The sequence below is a fragment of the Leucopleurus acutus genome, assembly GCF_964270905.1.
Source record: "Leucopleurus acutus genome assembly, chromosome: 11".
Lineage (NCBI taxonomy): Eukaryota > Metazoa > Chordata > Mammalia > Artiodactyla > Delphinidae > Leucopleurus > Leucopleurus acutus.
Genome location: NC_139152.1, coordinates 78,316,355 through 78,332,855, shown reverse-complemented (window position 1 = coordinate 78,332,855; position 16,501 = coordinate 78,316,355). Strand labels below are relative to the sequence as shown.

The 16,501-nt window shown below is 34.5% G+C and overlaps 1 protein-coding gene across 2 annotated transcripts in view; it reads left to right on the top strand.

Moving 5' to 3' along the window:
- The window catches only part of NR2C1 (nuclear receptor subfamily 2 group C member 1), a 41,222-nt gene extending 24,983 nt beyond the window's left edge, over positions 1-16,239 (top strand). The window contains exons 10-14 of one of the 2 annotated variants that reach the window (XM_082850836.1): positions 729-850; positions 7,934-8,073; positions 9,687-9,809; positions 12,244-12,349; positions 14,508-16,239. In XM_082850836.1, the coding sequence (XP_082706962.1) occupies positions 729-850; positions 7,934-8,073; positions 9,687-9,809; positions 12,244-12,349; positions 14,508-14,682 (666 nt within the window). In that variant the 3' untranslated portion in view covers positions 14,683-16,239. Of the gene's footprint in view, positions 1-728; positions 851-7,933; positions 8,074-9,671; positions 9,810-12,243; positions 12,350-14,507 lie in introns of both variants that reach the window. The other variant, XM_082850835.1, reaches the window with a different exon arrangement.
- The last annotated feature ends 262 nt before the right edge of the window (positions 16,240-16,501 follow it).

Genomic DNA, 16,501 nt, shown 5'->3' with positions numbered 1-16,501 from the left:
TAGAAGTATTTTGATGTAGGATATTTATTTCCAACACATTTAAAATAATTACCTACGGTCTGCAGTACAGACTGATAGATAGCCTGTGAGCATTATGGCCACAGACACATTTTGTTTTATCTGTAGATTAAATGGGGAGATTTTACAAAGAAGCTGCTCTTTGAAAAATTGAAAGAGCTGGTAGTACTGAGCCCAAATTCCCATAAGTTTTCAGTGTGTTGAATTCAAGTCACAGTCATGCCCTTTATCTGGGAATATGCACTTTCCAAATGGCATCAGCAGGCTCACTTCACTCATTATTCTCCTGACCCTGTAAGCATTTGAATTTGTTATCCCCGTAGCCTAAATGAAAGGGACATTTAACATAAAGGATTGCTCCTTAAACTGAATTTGTTGTATATCACTGTTAATGAAGGGAGGGAAGGAAAAGACATGTTGTTAGACCAAGACAAAAAAATAATTTTTAAAAAACAACCAGATGTCATGGTTGGCATTTGTTAAGTGGAATTCTGCTTTATCTGAATTTGCTTTGTTAGAAACTGTGGTCTTCTCATTTATTCTAAATCCTATTTTTAGCTGTAAAATCTAGTGACTTGGATTATTTCAAGATTTGCCTTTGGGTTAATATTATTAGTTATTTGATATGTTTACATTTAAGTTTTTCAAAGAAATGATGATTTAGAATTGTCCGACGTAAGATAACTTACCTCAGTCCCTGTTCGCACTAGCTCACCATGCCATCTCCTATGCCTGAGTACCTGAATGTGCACTACATTGGGGAGTCTGCCTCCAGACTGCTGTTCTTATCAATGCACTGGGCACTTTCGATTCCTTCCTTCCAGGCTCTAGGGTAAGTGTCTTGAAGTCCTTGAATATAAGTGTGATTTTCTAGTACAGACGTACATTAGGCAAGAACTTTTATTTTGGGAGGATTTGATTAAAAGGGGGGGAAATTATATAACATTATAACTTGAAATTTTGTCATTTATATGATGAATCATGGCAGGTGGTATTTACTGTATATTATTTTTAATGTGGAAGATTATCTGAACTTCATAATTTGACTAAGTTAATAATTTGAATGAAGTAAATGCAGTGGAGCTGATAAATCATGGCCAGCATTTGTAATCGGCTATCTTTTTTTTTTTTTTTTTTTTTGCGGTGCGCGGGCCTCTCACTGTTGTGGCCTCTCCCGTTGTGGAGCACAGGCTTGGGATGCGCAGGCTTAGCGGCCATGGCTCACAGGCCCAGCTGCTCCGCGGCATGTGGGATCCTCCCAAACCGGGGCACGAACCTGTGTCCCCTGCATCGGCAGGCGGACTCTCAACCACTGTGCCACCAGGGAAGCCCTGTAATAGGCCGTCTTTGATTGGCTTAAATTAGGGAGGCTCTAGGGATGTCTTGGGGTTGTTGTTTCCCTCCACCACCACTGTTTCAGTGTCACCTCAGGCTTGTTAATAAGGTGCTGAAACTTGTATACACTGAATATGTTTGAAAATAGAATCATGTGGTTGCCCAACAAAAAGGGTAAGAAAATGTAAATTATCCCATACCACCACTGTGATGATTTGGAAATTTGGTTTGCCACTAAAGGGCACATCTGTACTCTGTTTGAATTAGATGGTAATGGAAAATGGTCTACTGTAAGAAACCCGAGCTTTATCTAAAGTTTGCCAGATTTACTTATATTGCTTTAAAGTAACTGGGATGAAGAAGCAAAGACCATGGAAAAAGTTAAGCCCATAGTTAGAAAAGTATTGTTTGAGTTGTAGGACCTTACTCTACAATATGATATCATAAACAGTTCAGTTTCATATCCTGTACATCTGTTTTCCCATTCGCCAAATAGGAATAATAACTGCTCATTCTTTATCCTTAGAGAATATTTTGAATATAACTAAAAAACATATCTGAATCATGACTGTAAAAGGCGTATATAGAACCCCACTATAATTTGACTTATTAATCAGTGTTGGATGTACCATGCATTAAATCATGTACTTAAATAATATAGTTGCATAGACTAAAAGCCTGATTTAGAATGGTTAACCTTCAATTTAAAATGATTGATAGCCCTCTCTCTCAACATTTAACTTTCAGGATTTCTCCAGTCTGCTTAAGAAAAAATTAAAATACAATGTAAATTTACATGTTAACAGTTTATTTATTTTAAAGCAGTAAACGTGATTCCTTAAGCTTGTAACTGGCATACATATGCCTTGAAAAGTAACCTGGTGATATTTTTCATAATAGGCTATCAATTATTATAGTAAAAAACAAAAGGAAAGATGTAGCAGGGAGTGATTTGAATTCCTTGAGTTGGTTATAACACCATTGATCTTAAGTATGTCTGTTAAATTGAGTGTGATTATCCTATAGAAATAGTCCGAATGTTGGAGAAACCAGAAATGAAGCCTGGAGTTTCCAGTTATAATATAATTTTATAGTGGCAGCCACAATTCTGTGATCTGTATTGAAAAATCAGTTTCAATATAACTGCCACAGAACTCTTTGCAATTAGAATTAACTATTGTGTAGCATTTGAAGTCAGTAATTGCTACGTAAACTCTTATTTATTATCACTATCTAGATAATTTATAGTTTGAATTAATCAGATGGATGACAACTAAGTACTAATGATGGGAAATTCTTTTATGCTGTAATAAAAGCTATTCTGAGTCTCCTAGAAACTGGCATTGCTTGCATTTTTATCTCTAGATACAAAACTTGGAAACAAAGCCCTAATTTTACAGAGAGAAACAAAGCAACGGTACTCATTTTCTAAAAGTCAAGTTTGTTTTGGTCAATTTAATGAAGGGGAACAGTAGTTTAAAGACTCTTATACAGTGGGTAGTTAATACTATTTGTATTTTACAATCTTCCTCTGTTTTACAAGGATGTTACTTTTCTGTTTAAGATATGTAGTTTCAATACTTAGAGGAATTCAGTTGTTTTTCAGTTCTATCTGCATAATTTAGGTAAGTGACTACAGTAATAGATTCATTTGGGGGGAGGGGCACTGGACATGATTTGTCTGGAGTAAAGGCAGCAGTCCGCTTTAACTAGATTCTTGTAACCAAAAGTTCCAAGCTATCACCATTTGCTACAGGAGACTTTACTGAATAATTTAAAAACCTTCCATTAAATGCTAACCCTGAAAGTTGACTCTTTTAAAATCCCACTGAAACAGAGTAATGTTTACTATAACTGTGGGTTTGAAACCAGTTCTCTTGCCATATCACTACTTTTCCCTAAGGAAAAAACAGATGCTACCAGGTAAAGTATAATGCCTTGCTTATATAAGGCCAAATGGTTAGGTTATCCCCAGGTATAGGTGAGTTCAAAAGTCATATTCCTTTATCAAAATAAATAGTGTAAACGATGATCTGATCTCTGATTATGAGTACTACATACATATTTTAATGAACATTAACAATGTAGTACAATTGTTAGAGGAAAATACCTATATCTATTTGTGAAAGAAGTTATGTTTACTGTTATGCAACTTATTTTATTTATTAACACTTGCATTGCACCTGACTGCCTCCTCTACCCAGCTCTTTTTGCTTCTCAAAGGAAAGGTGTTTTGAAAATAGGTGGTATAATGTGACTACAATAGTCATTTGTTTGTTTTCCCTAACAAGAAAAAGCTGGCAGCACACATGCCCTTACACCACAGATATTAGCCTTGAATGGAGGAGGTCTCTGCTGAGAAATGTGACTTTAGCATTTTACTTCCTAAAAATTGTAATGATTTATTTTAAAAAAGCGTAGACTTTGACCACCTTGGTTCAAATTCTGGATTTATTCGTTTGCTAGCTCTGTTATTTAACTGAGGCTCCACTTCTACATCTGTAAATTAGCAGAAATGCTTCATGCTACTTAAGGGAGCTGATCGGTGTAAACTTCTTCAACACAGTGCTGCTGACAAAGTAGATAGTAAATGCTCACTTTCCTTCATACTCTTAGGAACCTTCTTTCTGAAGGAGACTTGCTGTTTTTCTTTCTGAATGAACTTTGAAGAAACATACTAGAACAATGTAGCTAACTGTACTACAAGGATTTTATGTTTTGGATAAAACGTGTCAATAGAGGGACTTCCCTGGAGGTCCAGTGGTTAAGACTTTGTCTTCCAATGCAGTGGGTGCGGCTTTGATCCCTGGGCTGGGAGCTAAGATCGCACATGCCTCGTGGCCAAAAAACTACAACATAAAACAGAAGCAATACTGTAACAAATTCAATAAAGACTTTAAAAATGGTCCACATCAAAAAAAAAAATCTTAAAAAAATGTAAATAGATATCTTTCTATAATTGATCTCTGCGTTTAACTCTTTCACTTTTCCTTTGGAAACAAAATAATCTGGTGGTTAATTCCTCAATTGCCACTTTTCATCTTTTTTCCTTAGGGGTACTCATCCTTTGCACTGATACTCCTTAACGTTTTCTCTGAGTCTTCCTCAACAATGCCAACATATTTTCTTACTAAGAGCTGTAGCACAGGCCATTAAAAACTTTGACTTTTTTGATCAGTTGGCTCTGTTCTTTTCCCTGTTCTTTGTTCACTGGTTGATTACCTTGGTTAGCTGTTTCCTCTTTTAAACTTCAGAATCAGCGGTTAAGGTGAAAACCGAATTACTTCAGACTTTTCCATCATGTTTGCTTTTAACCTTTTCCTCATGTTTGTAAAATGTTAAAGTAATACTTACGTATAGCAATATAAAGTAAAACTTTACTCTCCAGAGGTAACTAACCCCACTGTTAAAGTTTGGTTTCCTACCAGATCTTTTCCATGCCACATTCAATCAAATACACAAACACTTACACATCCTATTCTTTGCCTTTCTTTTTACACTTATATAATGGACATCTTATATCAGCATGTGTATTCTTCTATTCTTCTTAATGGCTACCTAAGTATTCCATTTTATGGATTTATTATAGTTTACTTATCCCTTATTAGTAAACATTTGGGTTGTTGGCTAGTGTTTTCTGGTGGTCATGTTATATCCAAAGCTACAGTAAGCGTTGTAGCATTGTATATATATATTTTCCTACTTGTGTTAGTATTTCTACAAAATAGCTTCTTACAAGTGGAATTGTTGAGTCTAAGAGGGTATATACATTATAGTTTTTTGGCAGGTACTACCAAATTGTCCTCCAGAAAGCTATTCAGTCAGTTTATGCTCATACAAGCAATGAATGAGAATGAATGCTTATTTCCTCACACCCTCCTCAATACTGGATTTTATCCATCTTTTCTGATAAATGAAAGTAGTATCTTGTTATCTTTTATTTCATTTGATTTAGTTTGAAATTGAATCTTTTTCTTTTTTTCTTTTTTTTTTCTTTTTTTTTGGTCATGCAGCTTGCAGGATCTTAGTTCCCTGACCAGGGATTGAACCCGGGTCCTTGGCAGTGAGAGCACGGAGTCCTAACCACTGGACCACCAGGGAATTTCCAAGATTGAAATTTTAATCATTTTTATATGGAGATTTTTTTAAAATTTATTTTTGGCTGTGTTGGATCTTTGTTGCTGCACACAGGCTTTCTCTAGTTGTGGGGGGCAGGGGCTACTCTTTGTTGCGGAGCGTGGGCTTCAGTAGTTGTGACATGCAGGCTTCAGTAGTTGTGGCTTGCGGGCTCTAGAGCACAGGCTCAGTAGTTGTGGCACATGGGCTTAGTTGCTCTGTGGCATATGGGATCTTCCCTGACTAGGGCTCGAACCCATGTCCCCTGCATTGGCAGGTGGATTCTTAACCACTGTGCCACCAGGGAAGCCCTATATGGAGATTTAAAAATACTGATTTTCTCTTCATTTAAACTTTACTTTCAGATAGATTTTGATAGCCAATTTCTTATGGCAAGTAATTCTTCTCAGATACTGAATGGAAATGAGAGATCAGCTTGGAGATAAAATTTCACCTGAATAATTCCCAGTGAAAAAAATTACTTTCTGTACTCTGAAGTTGACAATATTAGCATTTGTTTGAATATATTCAATTCTTAAATAAAATGTAATGTTGTAAAGGTGGCTATGGTTCTTAACTTGATGAACGATTTATGTTAAACATGCTGATTATCCTATCGATTATCCTAATTTTAAAGATTTATTAAGAAAAAAGTTTAAGTGCCTTTTATCAGGATGTACATATTTCCTATAAGATGTTCTTAGCACCTTAAATCTCTTTAGAGAAAGGGAAAAGAAATCTCATTCTTTTGTTACCTTGTTTATAATAAAGTATATAGTTCTTGGTTTAAAGATTACTTAAATGGAAAATGGTTGTGAGTTCTCACTTCTGCCTATTCTGTATCCCCCACAATCAGAAATCATTTGCAGATTCATTTTATATGCTGTCTTCTGTGCTGTTCACTGAGATACAGAAATGAATAAAGGAGTCTGTGCATTCAATGAGGTTTTAATCTAGTATAGGAGACAGATTCCTAAACCAATAAATTAGAATACCATGAAATAAGTATAAAATATATTTATAGCACTGAAGGGGTGTAATTAACTATCTTGGGGAGAAGAATGTGGTAAGAGAATGTTTCAGTTAAAAAGTGAGCTCTGGGACTTCCCTGGCGGACCAGTGGTTAAGGCTCTGCGCTTCCATTGCAGGGGGCACAGTTTCAATCCCTGATCGGAGAATTCACATCCCACATGCTGTGCAGCACAGCAAAAAAAAAAGTGAGCTCTGAGTTATATTTTGAGGGATAAATAGGAATTAGCCAGTAAAACAAATTGGGGAAAGCACATTCCAAGAAGGGAGGGCAGCATTTAGTAATTCAGTCATCAGTTTTTATTGAACACCTACTACATGCTGGTTATCACCTCAACAAGTTTACTATTGTTCTTCCCTCTTCCTGGAATACTAGTTCTCTAGGGTTTTTTTGTTTGTGTTTAAGTTCTTTCCCATCTTTCTCTACTTAGATGTCAGCCCCTCAGAAAGGCCTTCTCTCTACTCCCACCCCATTTTCCAATGCATCATCCTACTTTATAGTAATGTAGAATTTTCATTACCAGAAACTAATGTTTGTATAACCGTATATATATGTGTGTGTATAATATTTATATAAAATATTTGAAGTGATTTTTTTTTATTATGTTTCCCTTCTGTTTCATGAAGGCAGACTTTATTCATCTTGTTTATTGCTTTTTCTCCAGTGCCTAGAACAGTACCTGGCATATACTTTATTGTTATGGCCTATTCACATAATTCTTATATTTGTGTCTCATAACAACTCTTTGAGCAAGATACAGGGCATATAGTGTCTCTGTATTTTATATAGTTAAGCAGCTGAGACCCAGGACTCTTATTTGCCTAATTTCAGTCAGTGGATCTAGGCTTTATAACCATGGTGACTTGACTCCTATTCCAGCACTTGTTTTACTTTCTCAAGCTGCTGAGATTTTTTTATTCAGAAACTCAGGAAAAGCCTTCTGACCTTTCTTATCTTTGCTACTCCTAGCAAAATCTTTGGTGTCTCATTTATGGGATACTTATATCTCATCTGAAACATAGAATAAACCAATTCTCCCAGGAAATTGGTTGGTTATCTATCATCAGATAATTCTAACTGCCCTTTTTAAGAAGGTTTTTAAATGTATGCTTTTGCTTTTAATTTTTTTTTAAACACCTTTACTCCATCTGTTTCCATGAAATGTGGGCTTAAAGCCCCAACACTTAGTTTGAAATACTACTTGCAACTGTTCTTATAAACTGGCTGATTGATTAATGAACTAGCAAATTAAATTTCTAAACCTTATCAACTAAAGTCAGGTACACAAAATATAGAATTGATCAAGTCCATTCCCGGTTGACCATTTAGAATAATTTTAGTTCAGTAACATTGTATTTTTAAATATATGAGTCAGTTGTAAAGTTTTATAAAATGTATTTTAATATTTGATATTTGTTTATTTTGTTTTTATAGGCAAGAAAACAGTATATTATTGGTGAAAGCCTACTGGAATGAACTTTTTACTCTTGGTCTTGCCCAGTGCTGGCAAGTGATGAATGTAGCAACTATATTAGCGACATTTGTCAATTGTCTTCACAGTAGCCTTCAACAAGGTAAAAAGCACCTTACTTATTTCCTTTGCTAGGATATAAAGGGGGGCATCAGTTTTATAGTATTATGTTTAAAGTTAGGTATTAAAAGATACCAACATCCTTTTTACTTTAGATAATTTTTACATTTTGATAAATTCATTCATTAATCACCCCAAAATAGTTTTAAATGAGAGCACAACAAAACTGAAACAAGCATATTTAAGTGCTATTTCTGATCAGGCCTCGTGAATTTTTTGTACTTGGATATACATTCCAAAGAATCCAGGGTAAGTTATATAGAGATGATCAAATATTTATAAATGTATACTTCCCACCAGTTTTTTTTTTTTTTTTTTTGGTGGGGGTGCTGTGTTGGGTCTTCGTTGCTGTGCTTGGGCTTTCTCTAGTTGCAGCGAGCAAGGGCTACTCTTTGTTGCGGTGCACGCTCTTCTCATTGCGGTGGCTTCTCTTGTTGCGGAGCACGGTCTCTAGGCAGGCAGGCTCAGTAGTTGTGGCTTGTGGGCTCTAGAGCACAGGCTCAGTAGTTGTGGTGCACGGGCTTAGTTGCTCCACGGCATGTGGGATCTTCCCGGACCAGGGATCAAACCGGTGTCCCCTGCATTGGCTGGCGGATTCTTAACCACTGCACCGCCAGGGAAGTCCCCCCACCAGTTTTTAAACTGCCTTTCTTCATTTTAGCCCTTTGAATCCCAAGATAGGCTAAACTTTTTTTTTTAATCAATTCATCAGGATGTATTCTCTCACTTAAACGGTACTAAAGAGTCACAGAAAAATCCTAAGTCTTTTTCCTTTTCTTGATGCCAAGGTGATTACAACTCCCATTCATTTGCGGAGACAGGCAGGCAGGCACTGATTTATAAATGTTTAGCTTCAGAATGGCTTGTGACTAACCAAGAAGGTGCCCCATCCTCAAGTGGGAAGAACTACTTTTTTGAGTTCAGGAATAATTTATAAGTTGAGAATTACATTTACTTCCTTTGCATATTCCATTTCCCATTGTTTTACATTATTTTTAAAATATCTGCTTCCTCCTCTTATTTAAGGGCAGAGAAATAACCTTAAAATCTCATCAACAGTAGATCTACCAGAAGGCAGTACTATATAAACACAATAAATTTTAAAAGTTATAAAATTTTATTTTACTCAGATTTTCTTTGATCTTGGCAGTATTTTTTGCAAACTATTTGTTTTTGTTGTAGTAGTGTGGGTAACTTAAAAATCTAGATGGTTTTGCTTATTTATTTCAACCAATATATAAGCTTAAATAAAATCCTGTTACCAAAATTTGAGTCTTTTGTACTTTGGTTGGTTGGCCAGTTTTTTAGTCTTTATAGCTTATCTTTTCAAAGGTATATCTTGAAAGGAAACATTACATTTAGGGTATTTTATATTAACAGCCTGTTTTGTTTTTTCTTGAACAACGTCTGAAGATCATTAATTAGTTTCATTTAAACTTGCAGAGATACTGAATTTTAAACATTTTAAAAATTAGTTATATACAGAGCTGGAAATTAGAAAGAAATATATTGGATAAAAATAGTCATGCATTTTTGCTGAAAATTGGAAGCTTTTGTTTGTTTCTTTGTTTTTAATTAAAGATAAAATGTCAACAGAAAGAAGAAAATTATTGATGGAACACATCTTCAAACTACAGGAGTTTTGTAACAGCATGGTAAAACTCTGCATTGATGGATATGAATATGCCTACCTGAAGGCAATAGTACTCTTCAGTCCAGGTATATAAACATTTACTTCTTCTTTAAAATACAGTGTTTGAGGATGTGGAGAAATTAGAACCCTCATACATTGCTTGGGACTGTACATTGATGCAAAGTGGAAACAACCCAAGTGTCCACCAAACGAATGAATAAACAAAATATAATATATAGATACAATGGAATATCATTCAGCCATAAAAAGTAATGAAATTCTGATACATGCCATCATGGATGAACCTTGAAAACAGTATGCAAGTGAAAGAAAACAGTCACAAAAGACCACATATTATATGATTCCGTTTATCTGAAGTGTCTAGAATAGGCAAATCTGTAGAGAGATTAGTGGCTACCAGGGACTAAGGAGAGGGGAGAGTGGAGAGTGACTGCTAATGGGTACAGTTTCTTTTGGGGTGAACAAAAGTTCTAAAATTAGATTGCGGTGATGGTTGCACAGCTCTGTGAATATACTAAAAGAACTATTGAATTGTATACTTTAAATTGGTGAAATTTATGGATGTTAGACATCTGGGTATGAAAAGGAAAATTGAAGAAATCAGTGAAATGACATCATAGACTTTCAGTCCTGTTCGACACTTGAATGTTTAGATATATTTTGCTAGGTATCATTAAAAGGCAAAAAGAGAGGTGAGGATTGCTTTGTTAATGGGTTAAATTTCCAAACATCTTATTAGAGTTTCCAGCAAATAGAAAAATGGATCTCTTATCTTTCTGCCAGTTTCTAGTTTTCATGTATAGTAAAATGACAGTAAAGCTAACAATCAATTTTAGAATATGAAAAATTGGCTGTTCTCTTAGGCTCTGTAGTTTTTCATTTTGGTATGTATTTCTGTTACTGTGTATGATAAAATTATCTGAGGAAACCTGCTTCTTACCTTCGATGATATCAGTAAGATAATTAAAGCTTTTTTGTACTGTTTCTCTTAATGTTCAGATAAGTTAATAACATGTATCACCATTTTTATCACAACCAATTTACTACCTTCATTTTCCTTAAAATTGAAAGAACATAGATTCAACAATAGAATTATAATGTAATTTTGTTTTACTAAGTATTCTATTTCTATTTGCTACTTTTTTTATTCTCTTCAGTCAGGGCAGCACTTTCCATATTTTAGGCATAAGTTTTATGAAATTCTTTTAACATTTCCATTTTAGTGAAATATTTATGTAGATTATTTCATGTTGGTATATTCTTTTGATAGAGATGATGTTCAGAGTTTCATAATTTTATAAGTATTCTTTTAACCTAACCATGGTGAAAAGAAGGTTTTCTTACTAAAAAAATATAGAATATAATCTTCATGAGGGGTGGGTGAAATGGGTGAAGGAGGATCAAGAGGTACAAACTTCCAGTTATAAAATAAATAAGTCACAGTGATGTAATTTACAGCTTGGTGACAATAGTCACTATATTATAAACTTGAAAGTTGCTAGAAAGTAAATCTTAAAAGTTCTCGTCATAAGAAAAAAATGTTTTGCAACTTTGAATGTAACAGATGGTAACTAGACTTATTGTGGTGATCATTTTGCAGTGTATACAAATGTCAAATCATTATCTTGTATACCTTAAACAGATATAATGTTTGTCAATTATACTTCAGTTAAAATATATATTATTTTAATTTAAAAATTTTTAATATAATCTGCAGATATTTCATTGGTTAATAATACTTTCAATACTGTATGCTAACATATATATGGAATCTAAAAAAAAAAATGGTTCTGAAGAACCTACGGGCAGGACAGGAATAAAGATGCAGACATAGAGAATGGACTTGAGGACATGGGGAGGGCAAAGGGTAAGCTGGGACGAAGTGAGAGAGTGGCATGGACTTATATACACTACCAAATGTAAAATAGATGGCTAGTGGGAAGCAGCCGCGTAGCACAGGAAGATCAGCTTGGTGCTTTGTGACCACCTAGAGGGGTGGGATAGGGAGGGTGAGAGGGAGACGCAGGAGGGAGGGGATATGGGGATATATGTATATGTATAGCTGATTTACTTTGTTATGTAAAGCAGAAACTGACACCATTGTAAAGCAATTATACTCCAGTAAAGATGTTAAAAAAAAATACTTTTAACTAAGCTAAGTCATTTTTTTGTTTCTGTTGAAAGCAAACTGATCAAAATCCCTTCCACCACTTTTGGAATAGAAAAACTTATTTATTTTATTTGAACCCAGTGGTTTCAGTTTTTATTAGATGTTAGAATACATGTATGAGATAAAATAGTTTTAAGGGTTTAAAGTACAATGCCTGGTGTTTAGTGGTTGGGTTATTAAATATATTATTTGTGGAATGAAAGAGCCACACATATGATGGGGCTTTTTTTTTGACTGAATTATTTTTCCCACCCCCTTCCATCTCCACTTGGTGCCTTATTAAATGAGTATTCAGAACTAAAGTAACAATATATTCCTTAATGTTTCAGATCATCCAGGCCTAGAAAACATGCAACAGATTGAGAAATTTCAGGAAAAGGCTTATGTGGAATTCCAAGATTATATAACCAAAACATATCCAGATGACACCTACAGGTATCTAGAAGTTAAATACTGTTTAATTAAATTCATCTTAAAATTTTTTGTGAATCTTATTTCATTATTTTCCATTCCAAGTGTAATTAAATTTAGTCAACTTTGACCTTTGAAATAGTTAATGCTATTTAAAGTGGTAGTGTAGTGTTGCAAGTACTTTACATGTAATATTTTATGTAAGGAGACTTTAGCACAGAGAGGTTAAGTAACTCGCTCAAAGTCACACAATAAACAGCAAAGCCAGGTAGTCTGACTCTCACACCCAAACTCTTTCTTCAGTTGAAATAATGGATTTTATTAGTAAAAGGGATGAAAAATGATGAATAATAAAACACCATTAGACTATTTGATAATTAATTTTGGAATTTGGCTTATGATATTTCTAACAAGGTATTTACTATTGTCCTTTCAGAAAAAAAATCACTTTTTAAATAAACTCAATTTTTGAGTAACTAAGCATTTGGCATCAGAGCCAGAGTACGTGGGTTTGACGCCCGACCCTGTCACTTACTAGCAGTATGGCTTTGGGCAAGTTATTTAACTTCTGTTTCAGTTTCTTTACCTGTAAAATGCAGATAATGGTACCCACCTTTTATAATTAGTATAAGGATTAAGTCAGTTAATATATAGTCAAAGAGCTTAGAGTAGTGCCTTTTACAAAGTAAGGGCTATATATAAATGTGTTTACTAGTATTATTAATTTAACATCAAACTTCATAACTTATTATATTTTACATATAATAATATTTTACATATGTTAAATAACATGTTTATAAGTCAGGTCCATCATGAAAATCAGCTGTAGTTTATCTAACCAGTTTTCCTATGCCGCCTCCTACCAATTCTGTGTATATAGCTCAGCTGGTGGGAACAGACAGGAAATGAGTAGTTTGAGCAGTGGAGTGCATGGCTACAGAAAGGTTACTTAATTCTGAGGCTGCTGGTTTCACTTGTTCTCAAGTGTTAAGAGTCGAAGGCCTTAGAAAAGAGGAAGGATAAATGTGCCACCAACTTTTCAGAAAGGTGGTTCTTTTGGTGTTGGTTTTGTTATGACTTTTTTTTCAATTTTTTAAAGTTTCAAAAGTTGTCTTATACCTCATTATACAAATAAATACAGTATTTAAAATGTTCCTCCTTTTTGACATAACAGCTGCTTGCTGATCTCTGTTCGATTAGGTTCCAGGTTCTTGGACCTCTGGAACTCTTTCTTAGTTTCTTACATTCCTAGTTATTTTAAAATAATACATTATCTTTAGATAGCAGTTTTCAGCTTATAATGTACTTTCACACAAGACATTGTCCTGCCTTTAAGAACCTCACTAGCACAGAAACTGGCAAGGATCATTTTGTTGATTGTCACAACACTGTGAAAGAGACAGGGAGTAATGGCTTACATGCATTCACATAGCTAAGGGGTAATTGAATCAGGATTTGGATCTAATGGTTTTGATTCCATAATTTATGCTCTTCCCAGTAATAACAACTATTGCCTATTTTACTATTCCCAGTACTTTTTTGAAAAGCAAAACCAAGAAAACTGTAATCATTGAGCCTCATGTATCCTGATAACATAAAACATTGCTGTTCTTATAACCTCGAATGAGTTCCTAAGCTGTTAAATTTATAACTTGATCCACAGTTTAATAACTTAGTTCCATGGTCCGTAAAACCAACTGGAGGTAGCACAGCATAGCAGTTAAGAGCAAGGCTTTCCAATGAAGTCTGACAGACTGCATATATATCCAGGTGATTGTCATACACTCTAAGGCTTGAGAATACTAAAGTTTTTTTTAATTAATTAATTAATTTATTTATTTTTTTTTTGCGGTACGCGGGCCTCTCACTGTTGTGGCCTCTTCCGCTGCGGAGCACAGGCTCCAGACGCGCAGGCTCAGCGGCCATGGCTCATGGGCCTAGCCGCTCCGTGGCATGTGGGATCTTCCCGGACCGGGGCACGAACCCGTGTCCCCTGCATCGGCAGGTGGACTCTCAACCACTGTGCCACCAGGGAAGCCCTAAAGGTTTTATTTTAAGTTCTGAAAACTAGATCTTTATTAAATTAGGCCACAGACAGTATTCATGCAGAAATTACTTATATCTTTCTACTAAATCACTCTTTGATTTACAGCCTTGTTCCCCCTTCCTTTTGTCTTTTGAGGTTGTCCAGACTACTACTCAGATTGCCAGCTTTGAGGTTGATGAACGCTACTATCACCGAAGAATTGTTTTTCAAAGGTCTCATTGGCAATGTACGAATTGACAGTGTCATCCCACATATTTTAAAAATGGAACCTGCAGATTATAACTCACAAATAATTGGTCACAGCATTTGAAAGCTGAGATCTCAGTTTAAACTGATTGTTCTTTCTTACTGGAACACAAGAAGACACCAAATTGAACTCATTGCTTCCAGGGCATCTGGAAGTTTTTACTTTAAAGAGTAACCAAAAACCAAGATATTTTTATCTTCCTTAAGAAGAATTTTTGAAGTGACTAGGCAGGTAGCAGGAATTAGAATTTCCCTTCCTGTCTTATTTGAGTGAGTAAAAAATACTATGAATTTATTCTTGGCTGAGATGACACCTAGAGCCGTCACCTCTTGACTAAGATATCTCCTTTTATTTTATAAAACAAATAAATAAGTCTCTCTTTTTTTCCCAGAATTGTGTTCTATTCATGTTTAACTTCATTATGAACTACTACAAACATTTAATGGTCAGAAACCCCTAAGGAGGATTTTCTTGCATTTTACTCTTCTATATTATAATCTGTTTGTTTTAATTACCTGTCAAAAGAAGATTATTTTATGCTCAGTGGTATAATGATAACATTAGAACTATAGGAAATAATAAGTGAATATAGGTTTTTTTTTGTCTTTTGTAAATATCATGGCACCATTAGCATATATCACTCTCATTGCTGGCAATGAGACATAGGCCATTTGTGATCCTTTTAGTGTTGTATATTATTAGTTATAAGCACTTTTTATTTATGTATGTAGCAGAAAATTGCTTTTGAGAATAAGAGGGTTCATGTTTTAATATTTTTGGTTTACTGTGTTATAAAAGTAGCAGAGACTGATTGAGCCCCAAATGTTTCAATATTTCAAAATAGATATTAAAATTGTTGCTCTTCCATTCCACAGAAAGCGTCTATCATCTCTCCCTCTTTTCTGACCTGCATTTATAGTTTCCTGACCCTTCTGTGAGTTTTAGACAATTTCTTTTAGGTCATTAGAAATACCTACTTTGTGAAATAATGGATTTATTGTAGCCGATCGGTGTTTTCAAGATGAGTTAGACAATTATTTTAAAGCAATTGATAATTTTTTAAGACTTCAGGTTTTTAGCATATAAAGGAATATGCACTGATTTTTCACTGTAAAGTGGGGAAGGGCTGTTTTAACAATAGTGTGAGCATCAGCCTGAAGTGCTGCCTTGTTACTACCACAGCAGAAGCATTTTAGGCTCCTTGGATGTCTTCCACAGTAATGTTTTCCTTAGCAAAACCTAATACTGTTAAATATTTCTTTGCTATAATTTCATGATGAATTATTTTGGTATGTCTATTTGTTGGCTTTTTTTTAAATATGGAGATTTTATTGCACTCAGAGTACATTTTTTATAAAGATTTTTGCAATAGAAGAGAAGCAGAATTTGGGGGAAGGGTATGGATTTTACTAATTGTTACTTTATAGTAAATAAGAAGTTTTAAAGTATCAATTTACAGTCTTTATCAACTTATTAAGGGAAACATTTTTCCCTATTTAAAACATGAATTTTGTCAACAGGTTTATTTATAATTATCAGCTGGGAAAACTACATTTAGTACAAAATACTTAGACGGAATAATCAGTAGGTTTATATCTTTATAAACCCAGTGAAGTAAGCCAGGGATTCAAGAAAAAATTCTTTTAAATAATGTACTAATGGTTAATTAAGATACATGTTTCAGGTATTTTTCCTGATTATAGTTATATTTGGAAGTGTTTTTTAAAACTGTATTAAAATGTGACCTGCATTACAAATTTCTGTTTTCTGCCAATATATTTGATTTCAGAGTCCTGTTTCTTCAGTGTTTGGTCATCCTTTTGTTTGTTTGTTCCATTGTTAAGAAATCTCTGGTAAGATTTATTACAGTACTTTCAGGAAG